Source organism: Oncorhynchus mykiss, chromosome 5 (genome assembly GCF_013265735.2).
Source record: "Oncorhynchus mykiss isolate Arlee chromosome 5, USDA_OmykA_1.1, whole genome shotgun sequence".
Classification (NCBI taxonomy): Eukaryota; Metazoa; Chordata; class Actinopteri; order Salmoniformes; family Salmonidae; genus Oncorhynchus; species Oncorhynchus mykiss.
The window spans coordinates 83,032,212-83,059,960 of NC_048569.1; the positions used below are offsets into that span (position 1 = coordinate 83,032,212).

Sequence of the window (27,749 nt, forward strand, 5' to 3'; positions counted from 1 at the left end):
TTCTGGAGCTCTGGCAAAACCAATCAGGACCTTCCCTGGAGTTCTGGAGCTCTGGTAGAACCAATCAGGACCTTTCCTGGGGTTCTGGAGCTCTGGCAGAACCAATCAGGACCTTCCCTGGGGTTCTGGAGCTCTGGCAGAACCAATCAGGACCTTCCCTGGGGTTCTGGAGCTCTGAGAGAACCAATTAGGACCTTCCCTGGGGTTCTGGAGCTCTGGGAGAACACACCACCACCTGCTCCTGAAAACACTGAATCCGTGTGACACTGAAGATGACTGGGTGAGTGTGTACGATGACACTGATTCCTTGGGACACTGATGATGACTGGGTGAGTGTGTACGATGAGACTGATTCCTTGGGACACTGATGATGACTGGGGGAGTGTGTACGATGAGACTGAAGCCTTGCCTTGGGACACTGATGATGACTGGGTGAGTGTGTACGATGACACTGAATCCTTGGGACACTGATGATGACTGGGTGAGTGTGTACGATGAGCTAGGAGATGGGGTAGTTCTAGTCAGTGGAGGGGTACGATGAGCCAACAGAGCTATAGATAAAAGGTTCAGGGGTGTTAGAGAGTCAGACAGATTGAGGTAGTGAGGGGACGTAAGGAGGGCGGGGGATACAGGAGGGGGTCTGGGGAGAACCTCTTCTCTCCCAGGGGACCTGTCCTGTTCCCCAGATCTCCAGACTTGGTGATATTTCACGGGATGTCGCGTGGCTCAAATTGAAAAACCCTTGATGAATCAATATTTACTGCAGCGGCTAAATGAATAGTAATAAGTCACCGGAGGCCCTAAATCTAGTTTAAAGCCCCATGCAGCCAGGCCCACTGTTTCATCTAGCTCAATCTGAATTACACAAATGAGATTCCACACACAGACACACACGCAGGGGAATTAAGATAACTGTGCAACACATCAACAACACACAAAACAAAACGGGCAAACAGTAAGTAACAGAATCTTCCTAATGGGGAGAGACTACAGCATCTCTCCAAGCTGAAATATAACAGCCATGTGTGTCTGTATCTCTTCTGAGTTAGTGGCTGTTGTCTCACAGGGCTCCAGACACCTGCAAACACACACGCACACACATAGCAGGTGGCCACTGCTACAAAGACAAAACACACCCGCACTGCACTCCAACTGAACCCCGTATACTATGAATATAACAGTGTGTGTGTGTGAGATATACAACGGCTTGTAATCTCCTCCCACCACAGCACATTGTGAGGCTTAGGAAACAGGGTAGCATTAACGCACAAAGGCATTTTAATACATTAATCAACTCCATAACCACATGACCTATTCATTACCTGTGTAATAAAACCATAAGCCTATGTTAATAATCATAATGCACCATTAACTGTTTAACTGTCCCATGGTGAGGAGGTCATGAATAACACATTAACGTATCGCCTGTCGCCCAATAATGACCTCATCATAAACATCCATTAACTCTCCCTCTGTCCCCCAGTTATGACCTCATAACCACTTCATAACATCTGTAGAACCCTTCCCATCATCTCATTCTATCGCTTCCATCATTCTGTCTCTGTCTGGTCTATCGTTCTGTACGCCTCCCTCACAGAGAGCGAAAGAAAGACAGAATGGATGAGTGTTAAAGAGATATGGAGGGATAAAGAGAAGGGTTAAGTTAGAGCCTTGGAAATCACATGTACATCTCACCCATCACAAGTGCCTATTATGCTAATTAACACAGAATTAGCGCAGTGGATTTCCCCACTCAGAATAAGAGAGCGTGATAGAAAAAAAGGAACGATAACAAGAAGAGTTTCCATGGATCATCCTTGAGATGTTTCTACAACTTGATTGGAGTCCACGTGGTAAATTCAATAGATTGGACATGACTTGAAAAGGCACACACCGGTCTATAAACTCAGCAAAAAAGAAACGTCCTCTCACTGTCAACTGCGTTTATTTTCAACAAACTTAACATGTGTAAAAATGTGTGACTAACAGAAATTGAATAATGTGTCCCTGAACAAAGGGTGGTCAAAATCCAAAGTAACAGTCAGTATTTGGTTTGGCCACCAGCTGCATTAAGTACTGCAGTGCATCTCCTACTCATGGACTGCACCAGATTTGCCAGTTCTAGCTGTGAGATGTTATCCCACTCTTCCACCAAGGCACCTACTTGCAAGTTCCCGGACATTTCTGGGGAGAATGGCCCTAGCCCTCACCCTCCGATCCAACAGGTCCCAGACGTGCTCAATGGCATTGAGATCCGGGCTCTTTGCTGGCCATGGCAGAACACTGACATTCCTGTCTTGCAGGAAATCACAAACAGAATGAGCAGTATGGCATTCTGTCATTGTCATGCTGGAGGGTCATGTCAGGATGAGCCTGCAGGAAGGGTACCACATGAGGGAGGAGGATGTCTTCCCTGTAACGCACAGCATTGAGATTGCCTGCAATGACAACAGGCTCAGTCCAATGACGCTGTGACACACCGCCCCAGACCATAACGCACCCTCCACCTCCAAAATCGATCCCGCTCAGACTACAGGCCTCGTGTAACGCGCATTCCTTCAACGATAAACACAAATCCGACCATCACCCCTGGTGAGACAAAACCGCGACTCGTCAGTGAAGAGAACTTTTTGCCAGTCCTGTCTGGTCCAGCGACGGTGGGTTTGTAACCATAGGCGACGCTTTTGCCGGTGATGTCTGGTGAGGACCTGCCTTACAACAGGCCTGAAAGCACTCAGTCCAGCCTCTCTCAGCCTATTGCGGACAGTCTGAGCACTGATGGAGGGATTGTGCGTTCTTGGTGTAACTCGGGCAGTTGTTGTTGCCATCCTGTACCTGTTCCGCAGGTGTGATGTTCGGATGTACCGATCCTATGCAGGTGTTCTTACACGTGGTCTGCCACTGCGAGGACGATCAGCTATCCATCCTGTCTCCCTGTAGCGCTGTCTTAGGTGTCTCACAATACGGACCTCCCTGGCCACATCTGCAGTCCTCATGCCTCCTTGCAGCATGCCTAAGGCACGTTCACGCAGATGAGCAGAGACCCTGGGCATCTTTCTGTGTTTTTCAGTCAGTAGAAAGGCCTCAATCGGGGGAGAAGGGTCTTGGTCAGGGAGGTGACCGGGAACCCAATGGTCACTCTGACAGAGCTCGAGAGTTCGTCTATGGAGATGGGAGAACCTTCCAGAACGACAACCATCTCTGCAGCACTCCACCAATCAGGCCTGCATGGTAGAGTGGCCAGATGGAAGCCACTCCTCAATAAAAGGCACATGACAGCCCTCCTGGAGTTTGCCAAAAGGCACCTAAAGACTCTCAGACCATGAGAAACAAGATTCTCTGGTCTGATGAAACCAAGAATGAACTCTTTGGCCTGAATGCCAAGCGTCACATCTGGAGGAAACATGGCACAATACCTACGGTGAAGCAAGGTGGTGGCAGCATCATGCTGTGGTGATGTTTTTCAGCAGCAGGGACTGGCAGACTAGTCAGGATCGAGGGAAAGATGAACGGAGCAAAGTACAGAGAGAGATCCTTGATGAAAACTTGCTCCAGAACACTCAGGACCTCAGACTGGGCCGAAGGTTCAACTTCCAACAGGACAATGACCCTAAGCACACAGCTAAGACAATGCAGGAGTGGCTTCGGGACAAGTCTATGTCCATGAGTGGCCCAGAAAGAGCCTGGACTTGAACCCGATCTAACATATGTGGAGACCTGAAAACAGCTGTGCAGCGATTCACAGGCTCCCAATTGAACCTGACAGAGCTTGAGATGATCTGCAGAGATTAATGGGATAAACTCCCTAAATACAGGTGTGCCAAGCTTGTAGTGTCATACCTAAGAAGAAAAGAGACCATAATCTCTGCCAAAGGTGCTTCAACAACGTACTGAGTAAAGGGTCTGAATACTTAATGAAACGTGATATCAGTTTTTTGTTTTTTAATACATTTGCAAACATTTCTAAAAACTTGTTTTTGCTTTGTCATTATGGGGTATTGTGTGTAGATTGACGAGGGGAAAAAAAGATGTAATCAATCATAGAATAAGGCTGTAACGTAAGAAAATGTGGAAAAAGTGATGGGGCCTGAATACATTCCAATGCACTCTATATACATTACATGACCAAATGTATGTGGACACCAGCTCGTCGAACATCTCATTCCAAAATCATGAACATTAATATGGAGTTGGTTCCCGCTTTGCTGCTATAACAGCCTCCACTCTACTGGGAAGGCTTTCCACTAGATGTTGTAACATTGCTGCGGGGACTTGCGTCCATTCAGCCACAAGACCATTAGTGAGGTCACTGATGTTGGGTGATTTGGCCTGGCACGCAGTCGGCGAAGGTGTTGGATGGGGTTGGGGTCAGGGGTCAGGGGCTCTGTGCAGGCCAGTCAAGTTCTTCCACACTGATCTCGGCAAAGGATTTCTGTATGGACCTCGCTTTGTGCATGGGGGCATTGTCATGCTGAAACAGGAAAGGGCCTTCCCCAAACTGTTGCCACAAAGTTGGAAGCATAGAATTGTCTAGAATGTCATTGTATGCTGTAGCGTTAAGATTTCCCTTCACTGGAACTAAGAGGCCTAGACCGAACCATGAAAAACATCCCCAGACCATTATTCATCCTCCACCAAACTTTACAGTTGGCACTATGCATTGTGGCAGGTAGTGTTCTCCAGGCATCCGCCAAAACGACAGATTGTGAAGCATGATTCATCGCTCCAGATTCCAATGGCGGGGAGCTTTACACCACTCCAGCAGTCGCTTGGCATTGCGCATGGTGATCTTAAGCTTGTGTGTGGCTGCTCGGCCATGGAAACCCATTTACTGAAGCACCTGACAAACAGTTATTGTGCTGACGTTGCTTCCAGAGACAGTTTGGAACTCGGTATTGAGTGTTGGAACTGAGGACAGATGATTTTTACACGGGACGTGCTTAGATTCTCGGAGGTCCCGTTCTGTGAACTTGTGTGGCCTACCACTTCGTGACTGAGCCGTTGTTGCTCATAGACGTTTCCACATCACAATAACAGCACTTACAGTTGACTGGTGCAGATCAAGCAGGGAGGAAATTGAACAAACTGACTTGTTGGAAAGGTGGCATCCTATGACGGTGCCACGTTAAAAGTCACTGAGCTCTTCAGTACAGGCCATTCTACTGCTAATGTTTGTCTATGGAGATTGCATGGCGGTGTGCCCAATTTTATACACATGTCAGCAACAGGTATGGCTAAATAGCCAAATCCATTCATTTGAAGGGATGTCCACATACATTTGCATATAGTGTATCATGTTGTTCACCGTTTATGTATCTGCGAATGAGTGTGTGTGTTACCTGGCCGCCTGGATCCTCTTTGCTCTCCAAGAGAGGGTGTGGCTATAGTTGGCTGTGTGTGCTTCGTCTCCACCCAGGCATGTCTCTATCTTATAGCGGGTCCTGAACACCCTCTGAATCACCTGGCTACGCAGGGTCGGGGAGGCGGGACCTGGGGAGGAAAGAAGAATTGACAGATCAAGAAACCACTACAGGACAGCATATACACACGCTAATTTAAAAGGTACAACGTGCCCATGCACCACTGATGTACTGGCTGGCAAGCCTGTGTTTAGAGTGTTGACAGATACAACAGCATCCATAGATGTCAGGCACCGACAGAGACACCGACACATTTTTGTCTCCGTGAGACTTCTGATTAGATGATTTTTCTCCACCTCTCCTTCTAGAAGTCCTGCAACTCAGTAGCAGGCAGGTGTGCTCTTTAACGAGCTTCACATGCAAAGACGGGAGAGAATAATAAAGGAGGAATATATATGAGCCTAATAAATCATGACTACCCCCTCTCCCTCTCTTTAAGTTTCATTCCTTATATCATTTTGTAGATCCATCATAGGAGAGGAGAAAAAAAACAAAAGAATAGGACTGTTTGTTATTTAGTTATTTGGGTGTGTATCCATCATATTGCTTTATGATGGTTGAGCTTGGCTGACATGCTGTGCTGGGTAAAGGATGGCATTTGCATCTGCGAGGATCTGAAACTGCTGCTTTACGCCAATTTACCAAACTAGAGGATTTATCAGAGCCAGGAGTTAGGATGTAGCATTCAGGATCAGGCAGTGTACTGTGAAGACTCAGGTAGAGTCTGATGACTGTGGAAGAATGAATAAGACGGATGATTCTGAAGATCGGAGGACTGGGATGAATCCAGCGGAAATAGAATGTCGGGACAGTGGATTCTAATTTAAAAATAACTTTGGGATGATTCAAGAATGAATAGAACTTTGGGACAATTTCAGAATTGAAATACACATGTGATGATTTTACAACTGAATCCTATAACTGAAGAAAAAAAAACACGATGAAAAAAAGTATTCCAGCAGAATCTCTTCTGTTCACTCAAGACAAACCCTGAGAACCAGCAGTAGAAAAAGAGTGTGTGGGTGACAGAAAGAAAATCTCTCTCTGCTCCCCCTCTCTCTGCTCCCCCTCTACCACACATCTCTCTCTGCTCCCCCTCTCTCTGCTCCCCCTCTACCACACATCTCTCTCTGCTCCCCCTCTCTCTGCTCCCCCTCTACCACACATCTCTCTCTGCTCCCCCTCTCTCTGCTCCCCCTCTACCACACATCTCTCTGCTCCCCCTCTCTCTGCTCCCCCTCTACCACACATCTCTCACTGCTCCCCCTCTCTCTGCTCCCCCTCTCTCTGCTCCCCCTCTACCACACATCTCTCACTGCTCCCCCTCTACCACACATCTCTCACTGCTCCCCCTCTCTCTGCTCCCCCTCTACCACACATCTCTCACTGCTCCCCCTCTCTCTGCTCCCCCTCTACCACACATCTCTCACTGCTCCCCCCCTCTCTGCTCCCCCTCTACCACACATCTCTCTCTGCTCCCCCTCTCTCTGCTCCCCCTCTACCACACATCTCTCTCTGCTCCCCCTCTCTCTGCTCCCCCTCTACCACACATCTCTCTCTGCTCCCCCTCTCTCTGCTCCCCCTCTACCACACATCTCTCTCTGCTCCCCCTCTCTCTGCTCCCCCTCTACCACACATCTCTCTCTGCTCCCCCTCTCTCTGCTCCCCCTCTACCACACATCTCTCTCTGCTCCCCCTCTCTCTGCTCCCCCTCTACCACACATCTCTCACTGTGACAGTGACAATAGTGTGTATTCTTAATGACTGAAGAAGGAGAGAGCGAGAGAGAGCGAAGGAGGGACGACAGAGTGAGACACCCAACAATGTGCCTCCTCTACTAAATTTAAATTATCTGTATCAAATGTCTTTAATTGCCAATTGCTTTGACTGTAGTCATGGTAATTAGCATTTAATAACAAAGCATGACCAAGAAGCAAACAGCAGCTTGGAGGAATGACAAAACAATATATCTTTCTACACCCTCCCTCTCTCTCTCTCTCTCTTCTTCAATCCGGTTGACAGGGGGTGTGTCATTGTCAGGCAGCACACAGCTCTCGATCAACTGTAGAATTCATCTCAGACAAACATTTACCTATGATCAAATCACTACACAGCATGCTGAGGCCTGCTCCAAACACACACACTTACATGTATGCGCACACTCGCACAGGACCTGCACACACTAGGGCTGTTCCCGACAAAACTAAATCTTGGGTCGACCGACCGAGAGTGGCCTGTTCTTTTGACCAATTAATTAGTATTCATTTTCAAATGTCTATTTTTTCATTTTACGGATATTATTCAGACCCCTTGACTTTTTCCACATTGTTACGCTACAGCCTTATTCTAAAATGGATTAAAAAACATTTACACACAATACCCCATAATGACAAAGCAAAAACAGGTTTTATTACAAATAAAACAGAAATACCCAGTCGGGGCAGAAGGGCCTGGGTCAGGGAGGTGACCAAGAACCCGATGGTCACTCTGACAGAGCTCCAGAGTTCCTCTGTGGAGATGGGAGAACCTTCCAGAAGGACAACCATTCCTGCAGCACTACACCAATCAGGCCTCATGGCCAGACAAAAGGCACTCCTCAGTAAAAGGCACATGACAGCCCACTTGGAGTTTACCAAAAGGCCCCTAAAGAACTCTCAGACCATGAGACAGGAATATGTTCCGGGATTCATCCAATGGCATTGAGGAGTATACCACCTCAGTCATCGGCTTCATCAATAAGTGCATCGACGACGTTGCCCCACAGTGACCGCACGTACATATCCCAACCAGAAGCCATGGATTACAGGCAACATCCGCACCAGGACGTGTACTGAAAGCATGTGCGGACCAACTGGCAAGTGTCTTCACTGACATCTTCAACCTCTCCCTGACGGAGTCTGTAGTCCCTACATGTTTCAAACAGACCACCTTAGTCCCTGTGCCCAAGATAGCGAAGGTAACCTGCCTAAATGATTACCGCCCTGTAGCACTCACGTAGGTAGTCACAAAGTGCTTTGAAAGGCTAGTCATGGCTCGCATCAACAGCATCCTCCCGGATACCCTAGACCCACTCCAATTTGCATAACGCCCCAACAGATGACGCAATCGCACTCCACACCGCCCTTTCCTACCTGGACAAAAGGAACACCTATGTGAGAATGCTGTTCATTGACTACAGTGGCAAGTGGCAAGTCTAGGACCAAAAGGCCCCGTAACAGCTTCTATCCCCAAACCATGACTGCTGAACAATTAATCAACTGGCCACCGGACTATTACACTGACCCCACACATCCATTTGTTTTGTATACTGCTGCTATTCAATGTTTATCATCTATGCATAGCCATTTCACCCCTACCTACATGCACAAATTACCTCTAACCTGTACCCCCGCCCACACTGACTCGGTATCGGTTCCCCTTGTTAATAGCATCATTATTGTTATGATATTGTGTTACTTTTTATTCATTTTTTCTTTAGTTTATTTGGTAAATATTTTCTTAACTCTTCTTGAACTGCACTGTTGGTTAAGGGCTTGTAAGTAAGGATTTCACGGTAAGGTCTACATTTGTTGTGTTCGGCGCATGACAAATAAAGTTTGATTTCATTTTGATTTGAGAAAGATTCTCTGGTCTGATGAAACCAAGATTAGCTCTTTATCCTGAATGCTAAGCCTAATGTCTGGAGGAAACCTGGCACCATCCCTTTGGTGAAGCATGATGTGGCAGCATCATGCTGTGGGGAGGTTTTCAGCAGCAGGGATTGGGAGACTCGTCAGGATCGCGGCAAAGATGAAAAGAGCAAAGTACAAAGAAACCTGCTCCAGAGCGGACCTCAGATGGGACGATGGTTCACCTTCCAACAGGACAACGACCCTAAGCACACAGCTAAGACAACGCAGCAGTGGCTTCGGGACAAGTCTCTAAATGTCCTTGAGTGGCCCAGCCAGAGCCCGGACTTGAACTCAATCTAACATCTCTGGATAGACCTGAAAATAGCTGTGCAGCGACGCTCCCCACCCAACCCAACAGAGCTTGAGAGGATCTGCAGAGAGGAATGGGCAAAACTCACCAAATACAGGTGGGCCAAGCTTGTAGCATCATACCTAAGAAGAGTGAAGTCTGTAATCGCTGCCAAAGGTGCATCAACAAAGTAGAGTAAAGGGTCTGAATACCTACAGTGCCTTGCGAAAGTATTCGGCCCCCTTGAACTTTGCGACCTTTTGCCACATTTCAGGCTTCAAACATAAAGATATAAAACTGTTTTTTTTTTGTGAAGAATCAACAACAAGTGGGACACAATCATGAAGTGGAACGACATTTATTGGATATTTCAAACTTTTTTAACAAATCAAAAACTGAAAAATTGGGCGTGCAAAATTATTCAGCCCCTTTACTTTCAGTGCAGCAAACTCTCTCCAGAAGTTCAGTGAGGATCTCTGAATGATCCAATGTTGACCTAAATGACTAATGATGATAAATACAATCCACCTGTGTGTAATCAAGTCTCCGTATAAATGCACCTGCACTGTGATAGTCTCAGAGGTCCGTTAAAAGCGCAGAGAGCATCATGAAGAACAAGGAACACACCAGGCAGGTCCGGGATACTGTTGTGAAGAAGTTTAAAGCCGGATTTGGATACAAAAATATTTCCCAAGCTTTAAACATCCCAAGGAGCACTGTGCAAGCGATAATATTGAAATGGAAGGAGTATCAGACCACTGCAAATCTACCAAGACCTGGCCGTCCCTCTAAACTTTCATCTCATACAAGGAGAAGACTGATCAGAGATGCAGCCAAGAGGCCCATCATCACTCTGGATGAACTGCAAAGATCTACAGCTGAGGTGGGAGACTCTGTCCATAGGACAACAATCAGTCGTATATTGCACCAATCTGGCCTTATGGAAGAGTGGCAAGAAGAAATTAATTTCTTAAAGATATCCATAAAAAGTGTCATTTAAAGTTTGCCACAAGCCACCTGGGAGACACACCAAACATGTGGAAGAAGGTGCTCTGGTCAGATGAAACCAAAATTGAACTTTTTGGCAACAATGCAAAACATTATGTTTGGCGTAAAAGCAACACAGCTCATCACCCTGAACACACCATACCCACTGTCAAACATGGTGGTGGCAGCATCATGGTTTGGGCCTGCTTTTCTTCAGCAGGGACAGGGAAGATGGTTAAAATTGATGGGAAGATGGATGGAGCCAAATACAGGACCATTCTGGAAGAAAACCTGATGGAGTCTGCAAAAGACCTGAGACTGGGACGGAGATTTGTCTTCCAACAAGACAATGATCCAAAACATAAAGCAAAATCTACAATGGAATGGTTCAAAAATAAACATATCCAGGTGTTAGAATGGCCAAGTCAAAGTCCAGACCTGAATCCAATCGAGAATCTGTGGAAAGAACTGAAAACTGCTGTTCACAAATGCTCTCCATCCAACCTCACTGAGCTCGAGCTGTTTTGCAAGGAGGAATGGGAAAAAATGTCAGTCTCTCGATGTGCAAAACTGATAGAGACATACCCCAAGCGACTTACAGCTGTAATCGCAGCAAAAGGTGGCGCTACAAAGTATTAACTTAAGGGGGCTGAATAATTTTGCACGCCCAATTTTTCAGTTTTTGATTTGTTAAAAAAGTTTGAAATATCCAATAAATGTCGTTCCACTTAATGATTGTGTCCCACTTGTTGTTGATTCTTCACAAAAAAATACAGTTTTATATCTTTATGTTTGAAGCCTGAAATGTGGCAAAAGGTCGCAAAGTTCAAGGGGGCCGAATACTTTCGCAAGGCACTGTAACAGCCTCGGTCAGGGAGAGGTTGAAAATGTCAGTGAAGACACTTGACAGTTTGTTTGTGCATGCTTTGAGTACACGTCCTGGTGAATGCTTTGTGAATGTTGACCTGTTTTAAAGGTTTTGTTCACATCAGCTACCGAGAGCGTTATCACACAGTCATCCAGAACAGCTGGTGCTCTCGTGCATGCTTCAGTGTTACTTGCTGCAAAGCGAGCATAAAAGGCATTTAGCTCGTCTGGTAGGCTCGCGTCACTGGGCAGCTCGCGTCAGTTCAAGGGGGCCGAATACTTTCGCAAGGCACTGTATATATAAACACATTTACATAAGTATTCAGACCCTTTACTCTATTATGTTGAAGCACCTTTGGCAGCGATTACAGCCATCAATCAGCATGAAAACAATAAATAAATGCCATACCGTGATCTGGTGTAAACCTCCTAAAATAGGCCTACATGATTACTTCTTATCCCTTGCACAAATAGCCTACAGCTGTCTGTCTTTCCAGAGCTCACTGGCGCAAGGTAATAGTTGATACAATGTTTCAAGTTCCTTGCAGACAGTCCATGCATTGCCAATGCAATTTATAGGATATTTATTTTTTAAATCAGGATATTTGCTACCTGCAGGCTGCAATGTTTTTATTTATTGTCTTTATGTAGGATACTTTTAGATATTGGCAATGGCAATAGAAGTTAATTTTAGATTTGTATCATTTTGATTTAGATTTAATTTTGATTAACACCATGACATTTATTTTGAGATATGAAGACTATTATAAATTAAATGAAAAACTGTTCCACAAAAATGTGTATCTGATAATCATAACTTGGCACGCTAAATGAACACAAACACAGAATCTGTGAAGGCCAGCAGCAGCACGAGTATGAGGGTCGGATCGGGAACAGGTGTTTTTCTTCTGGTTAGGCAACATTGATCTCTGGCTCCCTCTTTTTAGTAATTTGCATGTCTTCATTTTTAATCGCAGTGCTTAAAGCATCAGACAAAGTAGCCTAAATATAGTTGATTATATTCAAACATAGGGTGTGTCTATACAGTACATTCAGAAAGTATTCAGACACCTTGACTTTCACGTTTTGTTAAGTTACAGGCTTATTTTAAAAAGGAATTAAAAAAAATAATTCTCAACAATCTACACACAATACACCATAATGACAAATCAAAAACAGGTTTTTAGAAATATTGGCAAATTTATATAATAAAAAAAACCTCCTACAATAGGCCTACATGATCAGGCCTACACAATCAGGCCTACATGATCAGGCCTACACGATCAGGCCTACATGATCAGGTTACACGATCAGGCCTACATGATCAGGTTACACCTTTATTTTATTTTTTACATGCCGAGTGGTTATCGAAAGGGGGAGAACTACATTGAGGAAATATTGTCATTGTCAATGGATGTAAAAACAGACTGTGTTTACTTGCTGATTGAGGTGAAGAAAAAGAAATGACTGAGAATCTCCACAGTGGTGGGGAGTTAAGACACAGAAACACTATCAGATCCACAAATGGGCACATTTCTAGGCCTACATTTACGTGCAGGCCAGGTAGCCCAGACCTACTTCTACAGTATGCGTAATCAGGTGTGCATCCTTACCAAAACTTTTTCTCACAAGTGTAGCCTTTGTTGTGCACACCGCAAAAAACATGTCCACTCTGACAATGACAACGGTAAGACTGTAATGATAATAAATATTGAATGCACTAACAGAAGTTACCATAACCAAACAGACATTGTAGATTAGAAATTATGGTAATTAACGGTAAATGTACTACTGGTGTGCCATCCCCGCGGCCTCTGCAATGGACTAGTCCACTGAGACAGGTGTGAATCAGAGAGGTGTCTCGTGTGCCATTCATTTTTTATATTTGCTACTCGGTCGACCAACAGCATATCGACCAGTCGACTAAATGGGGTCAGCCCTACAACGCACAAATGTTAATTTTATATTGTATTATTGACTGTACATTTGTTTATGTATAACTCTGCGTTGTTTTTGTCGCACTGCTTTGCTTTATCTTGGCCAGGTCGCAATTGTAAATGAGAACTTGTTTTCAACTGGCCTACCTGGTTAAATAAAGGTGAAATAAATAAATACAAAATAAAACAATTGTGTATGTATGAATGAGGTAAGGCTGTGCGTGTGTGTGAGGTGGTTTGGTTGTGCAGGATTAGTTGCATGGCCTTGTAGTTCCTTCTCCCAGCAGTCATCTGTATTACAGTCAGAGCTATTTGGGCCTCCTGGCAGATGACAGATAGGGCTTGTCACAGACTGCTGCCGTGCTGTGGCTCACACCCCATCCCTCTTACCGACTCCCCGCCTGTGTGTGGTGTGTGTACATTTAGCCCTCCCTCCTATTCCAAACAACCGAAAACACCTCACCTAGTCCCAAACACACCCCACCTAGTCCCAAACAGCCCGCACACACCCCACCTAGTCCCAAACGTACCCCACCTAGTCCCAAACGCACCCTACCTAGTCCCAAACGCACCCCACCTAGTCCCAAACGCACCCCACCTAGTCCCAAACAGCCCAAACGCACCCCACCTAGTCCCAAACGCACCCCACCTAGTCCCAAACGCACCCCACCTAGTCCCAAACGCACCCCACCTAGTCCCAAACGCACCCCACCTAGCCCCAAACAGCCCGAACACACCCCACCTAGTCCCAAACACACAATGTGTTTAGCTGTTATTTAATGACAGCCCGTTTACAGCTACACACGTGCGTGGGGTAGAATGGGAGTACTCGCTCTCACTCCCCCACCTCGCTGTCAGGTCTATTAGAGGAAGATTGAGACCCCTGGTTGTGTGTGTGTGTGTGTGTGTGTGTGTGTGTGTGTGTGTGTGTGTGTGTGTGATGGTCTAGCAGAATAAGATTGAGACCCTATTGCTTCCAGGCCCACTCAACCAACACAACCTGCTGGGGTTTACAATCAGAGCACACCATTTATCCCACGCTGACAACACACACACACATCGAACCCATCCATCCCAAGATGACACACCACTCTATGCTGTGAAACCACAGATGATCTACTCTATTCTCTCTGCACAGCACTCAGCCAGCCGGCCCACCTCACACCCTCTACTCCTGACTGCTGTTACTTACCTCACACTCTCAACCTTCTACAAACTCTCTAAACAGAACTACAGAGTTCTACATGGTTTGGATCACTCTCTCTTCGGCTGTGATTTAGCAGCAGGCATGAATGAATGATTTCAATGCTTTCCTATCATGTAGTAACAGCCCCTGAAACAGATCAACTCCTATAACATACAACATCTGATTGGCTGCAACTGGCAAGTGAAGACAACAAGACTGTTAATAAGTATTCTATGATGGGACAGGGGCTGAAAGTAGAGTAGATCTGCCACTGCCTGCCACTCCAGACCTCCACCTCCTGCTCTCTCTTCATCCGGTCTTCCTCAGAGTGGCATGACGCTGGATCACACAGCACCACTCCACCCTCTTAGGGATTATCAAATCATGTCATCATGGCACTGCACCACACGGTGTGGAGAGTCTAGTCAGGCTGCTATCCATCCCTCCGCTCCCCCTGCCTGTGCTGTGACCCCCCACCTCTCCCCATCTAGTCCCTTCCTAAAGCGGCTGAGTCTGCCAAGCTACACTTCTCCTTACCTGACGGCTAATTCCAGCTAACAGCACTCCCTGTTCCCCCCAACCAGAACCACCCGGTAGACCATTAATCTTGTTATTGACAGTCAGTCTGATACCGGAGCTTCTATTCCCCCCCCCCCCCCCCCCCCCCCCTCACACACACACCCCATCAGTCTCTAGTCAAATTCCCCGGGGCTCATCCTCTGATTCCCAGTGGGAATCTGATAGACATGCCCAGCGCTAACATCTGACTGACTTAACATGGCCCATGCTAAGCTAATGCTGCACTTTAATTGCCTATGTGAGGATATCGTATTTAAATACATACCACATGTCAAGTGGTTAGCCACCATTTTGAAGCTCAAGTTACTAGGCTATACTTAAACACCCAAATGCTAAGCTCAGGCAGGCACTCCCTTTACTTATAGATACATATGTAAAGTAAGTAAGAGCAGATCTCTCCTATATTAGTAGTACTCCACTGCCCCACCCTGTTCCATGCACTAACTGGCATGTCTGTGTGCCCATGTCTGTGTGCCCATGTCTGTGTATGAGAGAGAGGGTAGTGGTGTCTGCATATGACTTGAGGCCGTATTTTCACAAATACTCTATTGACATATTAGTGAATGTTTAAATGTGTGTGTTTCAGGGAGAGTACGTGTGAGTGTGTACAAGTCTCAGGTTAAAGAGGCAACCAGAAAGAGAAGGGTGGTGGGAGAGAGAGCAGGAGTGAGACTGAGGGGACAAAGACAAGGAGAGGAAAATAAAGACAGAGAGAGAGAAGAGAAGGAGAAAAGTGAACTCTGCCCTCTGTGTAGATTGACAGGTGCAGTGGACACATGCTACAGGAAAGAGACACAGCCTCTCACCCCAGACCTGCTGTCAGGGGTTAGATGGTGTGTGTGTGTGTGTGTGTGTGTGTGTGTGTGACCTTGAATACCTTCCTAAAGAGAAAAACATTGAGAGACTGTGCGATTCAGAAGTGACGATGGACAGAGTTGCTGGTCCACAGTGCTTCCTGTTTGGACATGCTACAGTATTACGTGTTACATTCAGTTCAAGTTGAAGCTCACAATAAAAGCGATATTGAGGAAAGATTAGATGAAGTGTCATAAGAGGGTGTATGAGAAGAAGAGATGACAGATAGAAGGAGAGAGGGAAGAAGGAGGAGTTCATGATAGGGAGACCCTGGTGAGAGGTTGGGGGGGGAGGGGGGTTGTCAGTCATCGCGGTGAAGCCATCATCTGTAACTCACACCCCCGACTCCTAAACCCTGACCCATGGAGTGGGAATTCTTCCACTGCCAAACTGACACTCTCCCCCCAAGAGGGTTTGGGTAACACTTTACCCCCCTTCAAGTTAGCTACGGTACGTTTAGATTTTTGGCCTAGCACTACACAGCTGATTCAAATAATCAAAGCTTGAAGATGAGTTGGTTATTTGAATCAACTGTGTAGTGCTGGACCCGGGGGGAGTTAGAGAGAGAGAGGGTTAGGGAGACAGGGAAGAGGCTGTTCTTTCATAAGGGATACACCTTTCACGAGTTCTCCATTACACAATAACACACTGGTAAGGTCAAGACAACAACACAGCTGGTGAGTGTCACACACTTTGAGCTACCAGGTGTTGAAATGTTAAGTTTGATACCTGGTAGTTGAGGTTTGTGTGTATGTGTGTGTGCGTGTGTGTGCATGTGTGTGTGTGTTTGTTTGTGTTCTCTTAGTAGGATCGGTCTATAATACAGCCCCATGCTGTCAAAACAAGGTCAGTCATAGGTGAAATGCCTAGTTGAGACTGGTTCTTTCCCATCACCTTATCAGATAAGGGCTCATAAAGGAGTAGAAGACAAGGGCTCACAAAGGAGTAGAAGACAAGTGCTCACGAAGGAGTAGAAGACAAGGGCTCACGAAGGAGTAGAAGACAAGGGCTCACGAAGGAGAAGAAGACAAGGGCTCACGAAGGAGAAGAAGACAAGGGCTCACGAAGGAGAAGAAGACAAGTGCTCACGAAGGAGTAGAAGACAAGGGCTCACGAAGGAGTAGAAGACAAGGGCTCACGAAGGAGAAGAAGACAAGGGCTCACGAAGGCGTAGAAGACAAGGGCTCACGAAGGAGAAGAAGACAAGTGCTCACGAAGGAGAAGAAGACAAGGGCTCACGAAGGAGAAGAAGACAAGTGCTCATGAAGGAGTAGAAGACAAGGGCTCACGAAGGAGTAGAAGACAAGGGCTCACGAAGGAGTAGAAGACAAGGGCTCACGAAGGAGTAGAAGACAAGGGCTCACGAAGGAGTAGAAGACAAGGGCTCACGAAGGAGTAGAAGACAAGGGCTCACGAAGGAGAAGAAGACAAGGGCTCATGAAGGAGTAGAAGACAAGTGCTCACAAAGGAGTAGAAGACAAGACGATGCAATCTCAACCACACTGCCCTAACCCATCTGGACAAGAGGAATACCTATGTGAGAATGCTGTTCATCGACTACAGCTCAGCATTTAACACCATAGTACCCTCCAAACTCATCAACCCTGTGCAACTGGGTACTGGACTTCCTGACAGGCCGCCCCCAGGTGGTGAGGGTAGGTAACAACATCTCCACCCCGCTGATCCTTAACACTGGGGCCCCACAAGGGTGCGTTCTGAGCCCTCTCCTGTACTCCCTGTTCACCCACGACTGCGTGGCCACGCACGCCTCCAACGCAATCATCAAGTTTGCGGACGACACAACAGTGGTAGGCTTGATTACCAACAACGACGAGACGGCCTACAGGGAGGAGGTTAGGGTCCTCATAGTGTGGTGTCAGGAAAATAACCTCACACTCAACGTCAGCAAAACAAAGGAGATGATTGTGGACTTCAGGAAACAGCAGAGGGAACACCCCCCTATCCACATCGATGAAACAGCAGTGGAGAGGGTAGTAAGTTTTAAGTTCCTCGGCGTACACATCACAGACAAACTGAATTGGTCCACACAGCATTGTGAAGAAGGCGCAGCAGCGCCTCTTCAACCTCAGGAGGCTGAAGAAATCCGGCTTGTCACCAAAAGCACTCACAAACTTCTACAGATGCACAATCGAGAGCATCCTGTCGGGCTGTATCACTGCCTGGTACGGCAACTGCTCCGCTCTCCAGAGGGTAGTGAGGTCCGCACAACGCATCACCGGGGGCAAACTACCTGCCCCCCAGGACACCTACACCACCCGATGTCACAGGAAGGCCATTAAGATCATCAAGGACAACAACCACCCGAGCCACTGCCTGTTCACTCCGCTATCATCCAGAAGGCGAGGTCAGTACAGGTGCATCAAAGCTGGGACCGAGAGACTGAAAAACAGCTTCTATCTCAAGGTCATCAGACTGTTAAACAGCCACCACTAACATTGAGTGGCTGCTGCCAACACACTGACTCAACTCCAGCCACTTTAATAATGGGAATTGATGTAAAATATATCACTAGCCACTTTAAACAATGCTACTTAATATAATGTTTACATACCCTACATTATTCATCTCATATGCATACGTATATACTGTACTCTATATCATCTACTGCATCTTTATGTAATACATGTATCACTAGCCACTTTAAACTATGCCACTTTGTTTACATACTCATCTCATATTTATATACTGCACTCGATACCATCTACTGCATCTTGCCTATGCCGTTCTGTACCATCACTCATTCACATATCTTTATGTACATATTCTTTATCCCTTTACACTTGTGTGTATAAGGTAGTAGTTTTGGAATTGTTAGTTAGATTACTCGTTGGTTATTACTGCATTGTCGGAACTAGAAGCACAAGCATTTCGCTACACTCGCATTAACATCTGCTAACCATGTGTATGTGACAAATAACATTTTATTTGATTTGAGTTATGTACAAAACCCTCAGCACCTCTCACAAACTGTTGTCTGATAAACACCACATGACCAAAAGTGTATGGACACCTGCTCTTCGAACATCTCATTCCAAAATCACAGGCATTAATATGGAGTTGGTCCCCCCTTTGCTGCTATAACAGCCTCCTTTCTTCTGGGAAAGATTTACACACTAGATGTTGGAACATTGTTGCAGGAACTTGCTCCATTCAGCCACAAGAGCATTAGTGAGGTCAGCACTGATGTTGGGCTATTAGGCCTGGCTCGCAGTCAGCGTTCCAATTCATCCCAAAGGTGTTTGATGGGGTTGAGGACAGGGGTCTGAACAGGCCAGTAGTCAATTTCTTGCGCACCGATCCCGACAAACCATTTCTGTATGGACCACGTGTTGTGCACGGGGGCATTGTCATGAATATCCTTGTCATGAATGTCATTGTCATGAATGTCATTGTATGCTGTAGCGTTAAGACTTCCCTTAACTGGAACTAAGGGGCCTAGACCGAACTAAGAAAAACAGCCCCAGACCATTATTTCTCCATAACCAAACTTTACAGTTGGCACTATGAACTGGGGCAGGTAGCATTCTCCTGGCATCCACCAAACCCAGCGGCGAGCTTTACACCACTCCAACCGACGCTTGGCATTGCACATGGTGATCTTAGGCTTGTGTGTGGCTGCTCGGCCATAGAAACCCATTTCATGAAGCTCCCAACGAACAGTTATTGTGCTGACGTTGCGTCCAGAGGCAGTTTGGAACTCTGTAGTGAGTGTTGCAACCGAGGACAGATGACTTTTACGCGCTTCAGCACTCGGCGGTCCCGTTCTGTGTGCTTGTGTGGTCTACCACTTCGCGGCTGAGCCGTTGTTGCTCCAAGACGTTTCCACTGACTTTTTGTCAAGGTGGCATCCTATGACGGTGCCACTTTGAAAGTCACTGAGCTCTTCAGTTAGGCCATTCTACTGCCAATGTTTGTCTATGGAGATTGCATGGCTGTGTGCTCGATTTTATACACCTGTCAGCAACGGGTGTGGCTGAAATAGTCGATTCCACTAATTTGAAGGGGTGTCAACATACTTTTGTTTATATAGTGTAACATTTTGCTCCAGGAGAATAACTCCCGGCGCTGGTCGTGACCCTAGCTGTGACCATGTATATATATATATATTTTTTGGTATTGTTTTTCACACCTGCACTGTTGGAGCTCAGAGCTTAAGGATTTCACTGTGCAACTACATCTGGGACCCTGTGCACATGACTAAATAAAACATCTGACTTTCCGACAGATGCCCAGATGTCTGTAGGCTAATGAACTACTGCCTGACCACTCACTTTAGCGGTTAGCCTAAAGGTTAATGTAGTAGCAGTACGGACCAAAGCTACACAGAGTGGGCTACATTTGCAGAGGTCAGGGGTGCGTGGTCAGGGAGTTTAGGAAGGGGATAGGAGGCCTCTCTAGCCCAGTCAATCAGGGTGCTAATTTGGTGAGGGCAGAGGGGAGAGGGGGCTGCCACTCTCTCCTTCCCAGCCCTTTTGAAGTCAAGCAGGTGCTCCAAAGACGCAAGCCTCCAAATTAACACTCATCCCCCCCTTCTCTCCCTCCCTCTCTCTCCACACACTTTACACCTTTTTCTCTTTCAGTCAGTCATCTCCAGCTCTCTATTCATTCATCTATTTCTTCACTCCCTCCATCATCCCATCAACCCGCCCCCTTCTTCTCCTTCTAACACTACATTTCTATCCCCCCTTTCTCCAAGTTAGTCTCTAACCTTCTGTCCCTCCTCTTCCCTCTCTCTCCCGCTTCCTTTCCTCTCTGCCTTCTCTCCCCGGCAGTGTGTGTGTATGCAGCTGCTGTGTTCTAATTGGTCCCTCTGGGCAGGGCTGGACTGGCACCAGACCTTCTAATCTGAGCAGCCCTGGAAGGAGCGGGCATCTGCTCTGGTCGCACGGGCACCACTGCTCAACCGCTGGCACACGGGTGCACATACACACATGATGGAAAAGGTCTTCCAAAGTCACAGAAATGACTGTACAACGATAAAATACTGTACACCAAGATAAGCTCAGTCAATTCAGAGCTATAGGGTGAGGCCACACACACACATCTATGTCTTACTATACTTGTAGGGACTTTTTGGGGACCAAGAATTTATTCCCATTCAAAATCCTATTTTTCCTAACCACTAACCATAACCCTAAAATAGCCTTTTTACAAGTGAGGACTGTCAAAATGTCCTCACTTCTCTGAATTTGAGTTGGTTTACTATTCTTGTAAGGACTTCTGGTATACCTAAGTCTAGTAACACGTGTACATGCCCTGCAATGGTACAGTTCAGGTAAGACCAGCCTACTTCTGAAAAATGACTGACAGGTTTATAACTGTTCAACTATAATCAACCTCACCAATGGACAGAGTAGAATGTCAGAATGATGAGTAGAGAGAGAGAGAGAGGATATCCGAGAGAGAGAGAGAGGAGAGAAGGGGGTAGAGAGAGAGAGAGAGAGAGAGAGAGAGAGAGAGTAGAGAGAGGATATACGAGAGAGAAAGAGGAGAAGGGGGTAGAGAGAGAGAGGATATACGAGAGAGAGAGAGAGGAGAAGGGGGTAGAGAGAGAGGAGAGAAGGGGGTAGAGAGAGAGAGAGGAGAGAAGGGGGTAGAGAGAGAGAGAGAGAGAGAGAGAGAGAGAGAGAGAGAGAGAGAAAGAGAAAGGGGTAGAGAGAGAGGGAGAGAAGGGGGTAGAGAGAGAGAGAGAGAGAGAAGGGGGTAGGTAGAGAGAGAGAGAAGGGGGTAGGTAGAGAGAGAGAGAAGGGGGTAGAGAGAGAGAGAGAGAGAGAAGGGGGTAGAGAGAGAGAGAGTAGGGGGTGGAGAGAGAGAGAGAATATATGAGTGTGTGTGTGAGAACTGGGCAGAGGGCCCCTGTCGTTATGGTAACCGGAGAGGCAGCACTGCAAGTTGGTCATTAATATGTACAAACTCGTTAAGCCAAGAATGTCCTGAAAGTCTAGCCGGAGGAGGGAGGGTGAGGATCGTAGAGGGGTGCAACCATCTCTAAAATAGACCAGTCACAATAACTTATTTTTGAGGCAGGAGAGAAAAGAGTACATTAAGATGGCCTTTGATCTAGAGACAAACACACAAGCACAAATTATGCAAACACACAATCACACACATGCATGGACAAATTTAATTTGTACAAAATTCAATTTGAGACTCCCACATATCCATGCAGCTGGGCCAATATCAAATACACAAACTAGCATCCAGAAGCATCTAAGTGGCCCCTGATGAGTGTCCAAACGAGTAACATTTCCTGTGCAAAATGTCCAAATGACATCAGTTTGACTGGTTCTAAGGAAATAGAAAGCTGTGAAAACAACCCAACATGTTTATGATAAGATTTCAGTTAGTCTTGGATGCATATTTTATGTGGTTGAAATACTATCAGCTTTTATGATGCTGATAAAGATGGCACCTCAACAGACGGTATCTAACTGCACATTCACATTCTCTCAAGATGATGAAAGAAAGAAATGATATTTCTCCATTGAATAAATTGCCTACATTTGCTGTATAATTTCACTGGAAGAAATGTTAAATTCTGCAGGAGTTAATAGTGAGGCTATGTGAGAGGTTATAGACCTACAGTCAGTGTCCAGATTTTGTTTTCCATTTAACCCATCTGAACAGGCTACAGTTCCCTTGACATTCCATAGGCCTATTTGAAGTCCCAGTCTTGTGACTGTGAAATTCACAAACAGGTGTTTCTCAGTAGGAGGGTGAGGTTGTCTTGTAAACAGCTAGTCAGTCAGGGGCCAAACTGGCCATGTAATACAGCTCCCAGAGGCCCCTAGCTACTTACATAACCACAGCTTGGATAACACTACTGACACACACACTGGCCTGCCCTCACAGTGTGTGTGTGTGTATATGTCACCCTTTTACATGCTAGTATAGTGTCTAGTCTCCATATCGGTTTCGTGCATAAGCGTCACCTAGAATTTGCAGTCATGTTAACTAAAACTAAACTAAACATTCCCAGGACTGGTCTACGGGGTACTGTGAACATTCCCAGGACTGGACTACGGGGTACTGTGAACATTCCCAGGACTGGTCTACGGGGTACTGTGAACATTCCCAGGACTGGTCTACGGGGTACTGTGAACATTCCCAGGACTGGTCTACGGGGTACTGTGAACATTCCCAGGACTGGTCTACTGGTCTACGGGGTACTGGGAACATTCCCAGGACTGGTCTACGGGGTACTGTGAACATTCCCAGGACTGGTTTACGGGGTACTGTGAACATTCCCAGGACTGGTCTACGGGGTACTGTGAACATTCTCAGGACTGGTCTATGGGGTACTGTGAACATTCTCAGGACTGGTCTATGGGGTACTGTGAACATTCCCAGGACTGGTCTACGGGGTACTGTGAACATTCCCAGGACTGGTCTACGGGGTACTGTGAACATTCCCAGGACTGGTCTACTGGTCTACGGGGTACTGTGAACATTCTCAGGACTGGTTTACGGGGTACTGTGAACATTCACAGGACTGGTCTACGGGGTACTGTGAACATTCCCAGGACGGGTCTACTGGTCTACGGGGTACTGTGAACATTCCCAGGACTGGTTTACGGGGTACTGTGAACATTCCCAGGACTGGTCTACGGGGTACTGTGAACATTCCCAGGACTGGTCTACTGGTCTACGGGGTACTGTGAACATTCCCAGGACTGGTCTACGGGGTACTGTGAACATTCCCAGGACTGGTCTACTGGTCTACGGGGTACTGTGAACATTCCCAGGACTGGTTTACGGGGTACTGTGAACATTCCCAGGACGGGTCTACTGGTCTACGGGGTACTGTGAACATTCCCAGGACTGGTCTACGGGGTACTGTGAACATTCCCAGGACGGGTCTACTGGTCTACGGGGTACTGTGAACATTCCCAGGACTGGTTTACGGGGTACTGTGAACATTCCCAGGACTGGTCTACGGGGTACTGTGAACATACAACACCTATCAAATCTAAACTGGACTTGACTTAAGCCTTTGGCTCCAATAAGGAGCATAGTAACGTCAAATCCAAAGCTCCTCCATAATAGGCGTCATGGATTCACACCCTACCCACGCCTGTCCTCCAGCCATAACACCTTTGTTCAGGTTGGCATCCTAGATCAAACAGTACAGTGCTTCATCATTCTTTCATAGCTGCTCTGTTCTTCCTATACAATTTCTTTAGTAAAGAATCTATATATCATGTCAATGAGGCCTACAGTCCAATCAGTTCAGCATTACTGTCATTGGACAGAGGGATCAATGACATCAGTGTCACCTCAGAGATAGAGCGAGGCATTTAACAGCCGAGGCTGACCCAGGACAGGAGACAAATGACCACACACACACATACGCACATAAACGTGTACCTAAACACACACACACTGTGTCTAAGCCCCCTGGACAGGAGACAAATGAACCACTTCCCACAGTGCAATTCACCAGGGAACGAGGGACAGTAAACGACCAATGATCAATACAAGCTTCTCCACAACTACACAGCCACTCCTCTCCATCTATCACCCCAGTGACTTCCCAGGTCCCTGTGATGTTGATGCTCTCGTCTATGGAGACAAGTGGCTTTGTCACACCTCCCTTTGTTTCTCTTTAAGTGTGAAGCCACAGTGACAGGAGACAAACTAGCTATTTCCCTCAGAGCAACTCACCAGAGACAGCACAGAATGAACTGCCCCAAATCAATACTGTACACTGTCGCTCTCCTCACCCCCACCTGGTTGCTTCTTCTCAACCCACATCTATCCCCACTCTCTCATCTTTCCCCACTCTCTCTCACATACAGTGGGGCAAAAAAGTATTTAGTCAGCCACCAATTGTGCAAGTTCTCCCACTTAAAAAGACAAGAGAGGCCTGTAATTTTCATCATAGGTACACTTCAACTATGACAGACAAAATGAAAAAAAAAAAAATCCAGAACATCACATTGTAGGATTTTTAATGAATTTATTTGTAAATTATGGTGGAAAATAAGTATTTGGTCACCTACAAACAAGCAAGATTTCTGGCTCTCACAGACCTGTAACTTCTTCTTTAATAGGCTCCTCTGTCCTCCATTCCTGTTTGAAATTGTTATCAGTATTCAAGACACCTGTCCACAACCTCAAACAGTCACACTCCAAACTCCACTATTGCCAAGACCAAAGAGCTATCAAAGGACACCAGAAACAAAATTGTAGACCTGCACCAGACTGGGAAGACTGAATCTGCAATAGGTAAGCAGCTTGGTTTGAAGAAATCAACTGTGGGAGCAATTATTAGGAAATGGAAGACATACAAGACCACTGATAATCTCCCTCGATCTGGGGCTCCACGCAAGATCTCACCCCGTGGGGTCAAAATGATCACAAGAACGGTGAGCAAAAATCCCAGAACCACACGGGGGGACCTAGTGAATGACCTGTAGAGAGCTGGGACCAAAGTAACAAAGCCTACCATCAGTAACACACTACGCCGCCAGGGACTCAAATCCTGCAGTGCCAGACGTGTCTCCCTGCTTAAGCCACTACATGTCCAGGCCCGTCTGAAGTTTGATAGAGAGCATTTGGATGATCCAGAAGAAGATTGGGAGAATGTCATATGGTCAGATGAAACCAAAATATAACTTTTTGGTAAAAACTCAACTCGTCGTGTTTGGAGGACAAGGAATGCTGAGTTGCATCCAAAGAACACCATACCTACTGTGAAGCATGGGGGTGGAAACATCATGCTTTGGGGCTGTTTTTCTGCAAAGGGACCAGGACGACTGATCCGTGTAAAGGAAAGAATGAATGGGGCCATGTATCGTGAGATTTTGAGTGAAAACCTCCTTCCATCAGCAAGGGCATTGAAGATGAAACGTGGCTGGGTCTTTCAGCATGACAATGATCCCAAAAACACCGCCCGGGCAACGAAGGAGTGGCTTCGTAAGAAGCATTTCAAGGTCCTGGAGTGGCCTAGCCAGTCTCCAGATCTCAACCCCATAGAAAACCTTTGGAGGGAGTTGAAAGTCCGTGTTGCACAGCAACAGCCCCAAAACATCACTGCTCTAGAGGAGATCTGCATAGAGGAATGGGCCAAAATACCAGCAACAGTGTGTGAAAACCTTGTGAAGACTTACATAAAATGTTTGACCTCTGTCATTGCCAACAAAGGGTATATAACAATGTATTGAGATATACTTTTGGTATTGACCAAATACTTATTTTCCACCATAATTTGCAAATAAATTCATTAAAAATCTTACAATGTGATTTTCTGGATTTTTTTCTCTCTCATTTTGTCTGTCATAGTTGAAGTGTACCTATGATGAAAATTACAGGCCTCATCTTTTTAAGGAGAACTTGCACAATTGGTGGCTGACTAAATACTTTTTTGCCCCACTGTACACCTCTCCCTCTCACATTCACCTCTCCCGCTCACATTCACCACTCCCTCTCTCACACCTCTCACACCTCTCTCTCACTCTCCCCAATCTCTCCTCTCCCCACTCTCTCTCCCTCTCTCTCCTCTCCCCACTCTCTCTCCTCTCCCCACTCTCTCTCTCCCAAATCTCTCTCTCTGCTCTCCCCACACTCTCTCTCTGCTCTCCCCCCACTCTCTCTCTGCTCTCCCCCCACTCTCTCTCTGCTCTCCCCCCACTCTCTCACACACCCCCCCACTCTCCCTCACATCTCTCCCCAGTCTCTCTCCCTCACTTCTCCCCCTCACCACAGTCTCTCCCTTTCACCTCCCCACTCTCTCACACACCTCCCCACTCTCTCTCACACCTCCCCACTCTCTCTCACACCTCCCCACTCTCTCTCACACCTCCCCACTCTCTCTCACACCTCCCCACTCTCTCTCACACCTCCCCACTCTCTCTCACACCTCCCCACTCTCTCTCACACCTCCCCACTCTCTCTCACACCTCCCCACTCTCTCTCACACCTCCCCACTCTCTCTCACACCTCCCCACTCTCTCTCACACCTCCCTACTCTCTCACACACCTCCCCACTCTCTCTCACACCTCCCTACTCTCTCACACACCTCCCCACTCTCTCTCACACCTCCCCACTCTCTCACACCTCCCCACTCTCTCACACACCTCCCCACTCTCTCACACACCTCCCCACTCTCTCACACACCTCCCCACTCTCTCTCACACCTCATCATTAAACTGCTATCATTCCCATTACCACCCATATCACTACAACTACTATCATCATCATTAAACTGCTATCATTCCCAATACCACCAATACCACTACTATCATCATCATTAAACCGCTATCATTCCCATTACCACCCATACCACTACTATCATCATCATTAAACTGCTATCGTTACCATTACAACCCATACCACTACTATCGTCATCATTAAACTGCTATCATTCCCATTACCACCCATACCAGTACTTTCATCATCATCATTAAACTGCTAACCTCTCCACTCCCTCTCTCCTCTCCACTCCCTCCTCTTCCCTCTCTCCACTTCCCACTCTCTCTCACCTCCCCACCCTCTCCTCGCTCTCCCACACACCTCTCATCTCTCTCTCACACACCTCTCATCTCTCTCTCACACACCTCTCATCTCTCTCTCACACACACCTCTCATCTCTCTCACACACCTCTCATCTCTCTCACACACCTCTCATCTCTCACACACACCTCCCCACTCTCTCTCACACACACACCTCCCCACTCTCTCTCACACACACACCTCCCCACTCTCTCTCACACACACACCTCCCCAATCTCTCACAACTCCCCAATCTCTCACAACTCCCCACTCTCTCTCACAACTCCCCACTCTCTCTCACAACTCCCCACTCTCTCTCACACAACTCCCCACTCTCGCTCACACATCTCACACTCATCATCATTAAACTGCTATCATTCCCATTACCACCCATATCACTACAACTACTATCATCATTAAACTGCTATCATTACCACTACAAT

The 27,749-nt window shown here is 46.6% G+C and overlaps 1 protein-coding gene across 2 annotated transcripts in view; it reads right to left on the reverse strand.

Annotated features, from left to right (window-relative positions):
* Positions 1 to 27,749, reverse strand: part of LOC110524678 (zinc finger CCCH domain-containing protein 3) — a 115,615-nt gene that overhangs the window by 50,763 nt on the left and 37,103 nt on the right. For both annotated transcript variants that reach the window (XM_036978563.1, XM_036978561.1), the window contains exon 4: positions 5,340 to 5,490. In XM_036978563.1, the coding sequence (XP_036834458.1) occupies positions 5,340 to 5,490 (151 nt within the window). The remainder of the gene's footprint in view (positions 1 to 5,339; positions 5,491 to 27,749) is intronic.